Genomic DNA, 6,000 nt, shown 5'->3' on the forward strand with positions numbered 1-6,000 from the left:
TTTGACATAATCGGAACGGAGCCGCTTTCTTTGGGGGAGTTGGGGGGGGGGAGTTTAATTTTTAAAAAATAGAAAAAATGAGGTATTTTTAACTTACGACGGAGTGATCGGATCTTAATGAAATTTCACATTTAGAAGCACCTCTTAACTCAGATCTCTTATTTTAAATCCCGACCGAATCCAGTATCATTTGGGGAGGGACCGGAAATCTTGGAAAATGCCTAAAGCGGAGAGATCAGGATGAAACTTGGTGGGAAGAATAAGCACAAGTCCAAAATATGTGACGGAAATAACTGGACTGGATCTGCTCTCTTCGGTGGAGTTGGGAGGAGGGGTAATTCGGAAAGAATAGAAAAAATGTGGTGTTTGTAACTTACGAACAGGTGATCAGACCTTAATGAAATTTGATCTTTAGAAGGATCTTGTGCTTTAGAACCCTCATTGTAAATCCGACCAGATCTCCCCCCAATGACATTGGGGGAGCTTGAGGGGGAAACCGGGAATCTTTGAAAACGCTTAGAGTGGAGAGATTGGGATGAAACTTGATGGGAAGAATAAGCACAAGTTATAGATATGTGATTGACAAAATTGGAACGGATATGTTCTCTTTAGGGAAGCTGGGGGTTTTCAATTTGAGAAAATTAGAAAAATTGAGGTATTTTAACTTAAGAACGGGTGACCGGATCATAATGAAATTTGGAATTTAGAAGGAACTCATGTCTTAGAACTCTTATTTCAAGTCCCGCCAGAACTGTTGACATTGGAGGGAGCTGGAGTGGGAAACCGAAAACTTGGAAAACGCTTATAAATGTCGTAGGTACGTGATTGACGTAACCGGACAGGATCCGCGCTCTTTGGGGGATTTAAGGGGTGGGGTTGAGTGCTTTGGCGAGTTGGGTGCTTCTGGACGTGCTAGGACGATGAAAATTGGTAGGCGTGTCAAGGAGCTGCAAAAATTGACTTGATAAAGTCGTTTTCCCCGATTCGACCATCTGGGGGGCTGAAGGGAGTGGAAAAATTAGAAAAATTGAGGTATTTTTAACTTACGAGTGGGTGATTGTATGTTAATGAATTTTGATATTTATAAGGACCTCATTACTCAGAGCTTTTATTTTAAATCCCCACCGGCATTAATCTTCTAATTTTCCTTTTAAAGCAATCTATTGATTCTTAGAATTTTGCCAGAGCTCATACCATATGAGCTCTTGGCTCTTTCGACCTCGTCACAAGTGCCACTTGAGCTATTACCTCTTGTTTTAAAGGTTGTTCAAATTGTTTTCTTTGTCATGGTATACTGTGATTCCTTTAAACTCGTATCTTTACTCTTTTTTTCTTCTAGAAACCTCTTCTTCAGGTCCTCCTACCTTCTCGACCTTGGAATAACTCCTGTATTTGTGTTTGATGGCAAAGCACCATTTGTAAAAAGTAAAACTGTAAATGATAGGAATGAGAAGAGATTTAACAGACCTTGTGGAAATGGCAGAGAAAGAACACTTCTCTCAGGGTTGGCAAGAAAATGCAAAGAGTTGCTTGAAACGCTAGGTTTAACGTGTATACAAGCTCTCGGTGAAGCGGAAGCAGTTTGTGGGTGGCTTAGTGCTAAAAATGTAAGTATATGCGTGCTTGTTTGACTTATAACTATCCAAATTCAGGACTAGTGTATGTCAAGGAATGCCATATTCATTATTGTTCAATGTTCTTAATATATAAAAAAACTCTTCCCCAAAAAAATGTTTTTCAAAGAAAAGTACAGAGCCATATTAAAATGTAAAATGAGCAGAAATAATGTCATAGAATAAACTAAACTTAAAACAAGCACAATTTTTGTGAAGGAACTTATGAAACCCAAAACAAATATAAATCAAATGAATAATGTGAGCCAACGCTCAAGCGTTGTCTGTAGTCAAGACCCTTAAACATTCAATGTATTTTTTTTGTATTTATTATTTTCTTTTCTTAAGCCCACTTCATATGGAAGGGGTGGAACCGACTCATTTGGTGAAAAATTGAACGTTTTTGTGGCCTTTTGAAAGTTCATAAGCAATGGGGAGGGCAACCATCTACCTTCGATGTCCTTTTTAGCTGTTCTAAAAAGGACAGCGTAAAACATGCCTTTTTAGCATGCTTCGCTCAAAATAGTCGAAAGGTCAAATAACTTTGCCTCTGAGGATGATATGGCCCTCCACAGCCCTTGCTGCAAGGCCCTATACGAGCTGCCTAATGTTTACATATTGTTATCGGGAAAGGGAAGCATGTTTAATCTTGGGTATCCAAGAAAGCTGAGGTTATTCAGGGGAAAATTTCTGGAAATGTTGAGGGGTGTTAAATTAAATCAAAACGCACTATGGGGATAAAGGTTGTCAAAGGAGCGTATCAGCAATCAGGAACGGGTGATAGCACTAAGCTGAAACTTTCAGGGTATGTTGAAGAGGATTTTGAACTTACCAAAATACCTTAAATGCAGTACTGCTGCACAGTGATACTCCTACTACTGCTACTAGTACTTGTGACTACTACTTATGACTGCTGCTTCTATTCTTGACAAATACCACTACTTGTAACCACTAGTATCGTTTGGAATTGTTGCTACTACTTGTGACTGATACTGCTACTACTGTAGATTGCTGCTGCTACATACTTATACTTGCAACAGGACATAACATTTTTCGCTTCATATGGTATTTGATATTCAAGTTTTTCGTGGTAGTTCCTTTAACATAAGCTTCCCAGACTCACTGGGAATATCTGCTGCTACTTGTGATTACTAGTACTATTTGCGACTACGGCTACTTTTGACTACTACCACTACTTGTAACTGTTACTACTACTTGCGACTTCTACTACTACTTGCGACTGCGACTACTACTACTTGTGACTGCCACCACTACTTGCGACTACTACTTCTACTTTCGAATTCCCCTACTGCTTCTTAAGACCACTATTACAGCTTGGAACTACTGCTATTACTTACGACTACTACTACTTGTGACTACTGCTATTACTCGTGCCTAATACTACTTCTACTTGTAACTATAGATCTAATTTGGACAGGTTTGCTTATGGTCATTAGGACTGTTTAAAAGGATGCTATTATGTTTACTATTCCCTCATGGAAACATATTACTGGAACTAATATGTGATAGGTACTTTACTTTATGTGGTAAAATGCTAGAGTAGGATCTTTGATTGGTATTGGAAGTAGCCAAGCTAAATCAATAAAACCTTCAGGAATTGATCTAAAGACTAAATATCTACCATAATAAGTTATTTTATAGAACTATTTTGAAGTACCTCAATTTCTTCCTCTCCAAAGAGCACTAACCTTTGAGAACCTTTTACAATTTTCGTCTTTTATGCATGGAACATAGAGGAATATATCCATTGCACAAATAAGACCGAAGGAAAGAGTTTTTAGCCTCGTACCTTTACCCAATCCCGACTTATAAGCTTTTAAAGATTTTCTTAAATTTCTTAAATCAATTTCTTAAATCTGTTTCTTAAATTTCTTAAATCAATTTCTTAAATCTGTTTAATCTCTATTTCTTAAATTTCTGAGGAAAAAACCTTGATACGGCCTAAAATTCCATTGAAATACCGGGAATTCTATTTTCAAAAATTAGAGCGATGAAAAAGACATTGAAAATCTAAAATTAGGACAAAACTTTTTTGTGAAAATTTGGTTGGGTTACATACATACATGACAGGTTGAAAACCTGTTATGTATGTAATGTCCTAAAACCCAGAATGAAGGAAAGGGTAGAGATCGCTGCTTAGCCGCATTTTCCTTGGGTATTATTGAGACCCTGCCATTCCTAAAAGTTTAATCCGCCTAACTAACTCCTTCCCAAGACAGCAAAAGCCCATGATCTAGAGCTTTATCTTTTCTAGTTGTCGGATGAAAGCACCTTTTTTTTCTCTCTTGTAGCTTTCTTTTTTAGGAATCTTTGAAGTGTTACATCTCAGCTTATTTTTCTTTTCAGGTTGTTTCTGGTGTTATAACTGAAGATGGTGACTGTTTGCTTTACGGGGCAAGGACTGTTTATAAGAATTTTTCAATATCCGCCGGATGTACTACGTTAACTACCTATGAATATAGTGAAATAAAGGATAAGATTGGACTTGATCGAGAGTCGTTAATAGCACTTGCTCTTCTCCTTGGGTGTGACTATTGTGAAGGAGTTTCAGGGGTAGGAATCCAAACTGCCCTGAAATTTGTTAAGACTACAACGGGAGATGAAATTCTAAAAAGGATGAATTCATGGAAGAATAATGACTCTGCTCTTAACATCAGTCCTAAATTACCGCATTGTGGTAAATGTGGGCATCCAGGCTCTATAAAAGGACATAAGTCTAAAGGTTGCCACCTGTGTTTGTACTTAAGAGATTGTCAACCAACGCCTCCTGATTTTGAGTGCGTTTGTGATTGGCATATTGAACGCCGAGCATCTGAAAATGATATTACTGAATATCAAGTGAGGAAAAAATCTTTAGAAACTCCAGATTTTCCGTTTACTGCTGTTCAAAAGGAATTTTTAAGCTCTTACGATGTTAATTATTCACAGGAAGATTTTGCGTGGAAAGAGCCAAATTTAACAAAAATATACTCCATCTTGTCTATGGATTTAGGGTGGGATAATGATTACTGCTTTGAAAAAATCCTACCAATATATGCACGATGGTCCGTCGTAAATTCAAAAGGGTTAAAGTTACAAAGAATTATAAAGCGCCGAAAAGTTAGGTTTATTGAATGCTATGAAGTTGAATGGGAGAAGGTTGGTGTATTTTTAGAATGGAATTGCCCTCTTATTTCAACTGAACCGAAAGCTTTATTAAAAGAAACATACCATGCGATAATAGAAGACTTCGAAAATTTGAAAAGAAAACCCAGAAAGAAAGTGATTTGTACCAAAGTCAAGACGCCTAAAGTAAGAAAAAACATTGGCAAAGGGAAAAGAATATCTGCATATTTTCAGAAAAATTCCAGGTCTTTATTTGCAAAGTCTCCTCGCATAAATAGTGTTGAAGGACGAAGTCTTGACAATTCTTTTTGTAACCTTGACATTTGCTCTGACAATCATGGCCCTTGCTTACAAGAGAAAAATGTGGATTCACATTTGATAAAAAATTACCAATACGATTTGATGGCAAAATATTACCAGAATAAAGAGTCTCGACCTAAAACATCAACTAATGATTTTTCCAATTCGGGGTCACTGCATTACGAAAACAAAGAAGAGAGTGATTTTTCATCATTAAGTAGCTCTTTTGTCGAGGATCAGAGCATAATTATTGACACTATTGTTAACCGTAAAGGAGAAGACCAGAGATTTCACTGTATTACAACTCCAAATATTGCATCAACCCCCAAAGAACTGACAAACAAAACCTCTTATGAAACCATTTCAAGAACTCTGAGCACTCCATTTAATCCTAGATTTAATTTAAGATTCGATAATTTGTATACACCTGACAGTAGAAGTGACTACTTAGAACGCAGCAATGGAAATTTTGGTAGTGATTTGAGTTTCAACTTGGAGTCTCCGCTTCCGCCCCAAAAAATAAATTTCAATAATTAAAACCAAATAATTTTTTATGTCTCTATTTTTTAAAAAGAATTGTAGACCACATTGGCCTTGAATGTCTGGGAGCAACTTAGTTTCCTCATAGCATACAGAAGAAGTAAGTATATCGCACAGTAAATACTATAGTGATAGTCAAATAGCCGGTTTTCCTCATATTGTAGTGAAACTACACTAGCTGCTTTTAATCAGTCAATTTTTTCATCGTTGAAAAAGAAAGAAGAATAGAGTCATAGCAACATAATGAGGCTTTATGGGATTTACTTTTGCTGGCTTTGACAACACTCAAGGATTTTGACAGTCGAATCAAGCCTATAGATTTCTGAGCTGTTGGTACACATATCTATTTCTTAATTATGTGATGGAAAAATTTGTTAGCTGAAAGTCGTCAAAATTTGTCTCTTATTGCAAAATTGATTAG

At 36.8% G+C, this 6,000-nt stretch overlaps 1 protein-coding gene across 3 annotated transcripts in view; it reads left to right on the forward strand.

Annotated features, from left to right (window-relative positions):
* The window catches only part of LOC136034729 (flap endonuclease GEN homolog 1-like), a 28,994-nt gene extending 23,367 nt beyond the window's left edge, over positions 1–5,627 (forward strand). For 2 of the 3 annotated variants that reach the window (XM_065716097.1, XM_065716096.1), the window contains exons 3-4: positions 1,355–1,607; positions 3,981–5,627. In XM_065716097.1, the coding sequence (XP_065572169.1) occupies positions 1,355–1,607; positions 3,981–5,576 (1,849 nt within the window). In that variant the 3' untranslated portion in view covers positions 5,577–5,627. Of the gene's footprint in view, positions 1–1,339; positions 1,608–3,980 lie in introns of all 3 variants that reach the window. The other variant, XM_065716095.1, reaches the window with a different exon arrangement.
* Positions 5,628–6,000: the final 373 nt, after the last annotated feature.

This window comes from Artemia franciscana, chromosome 13 (assembly GCF_032884065.1).
Source record: "Artemia franciscana chromosome 13, ASM3288406v1, whole genome shotgun sequence".
NCBI lineage: Eukaryota > Metazoa > Arthropoda > Branchiopoda > Anostraca > Artemiidae > Artemia > Artemia franciscana.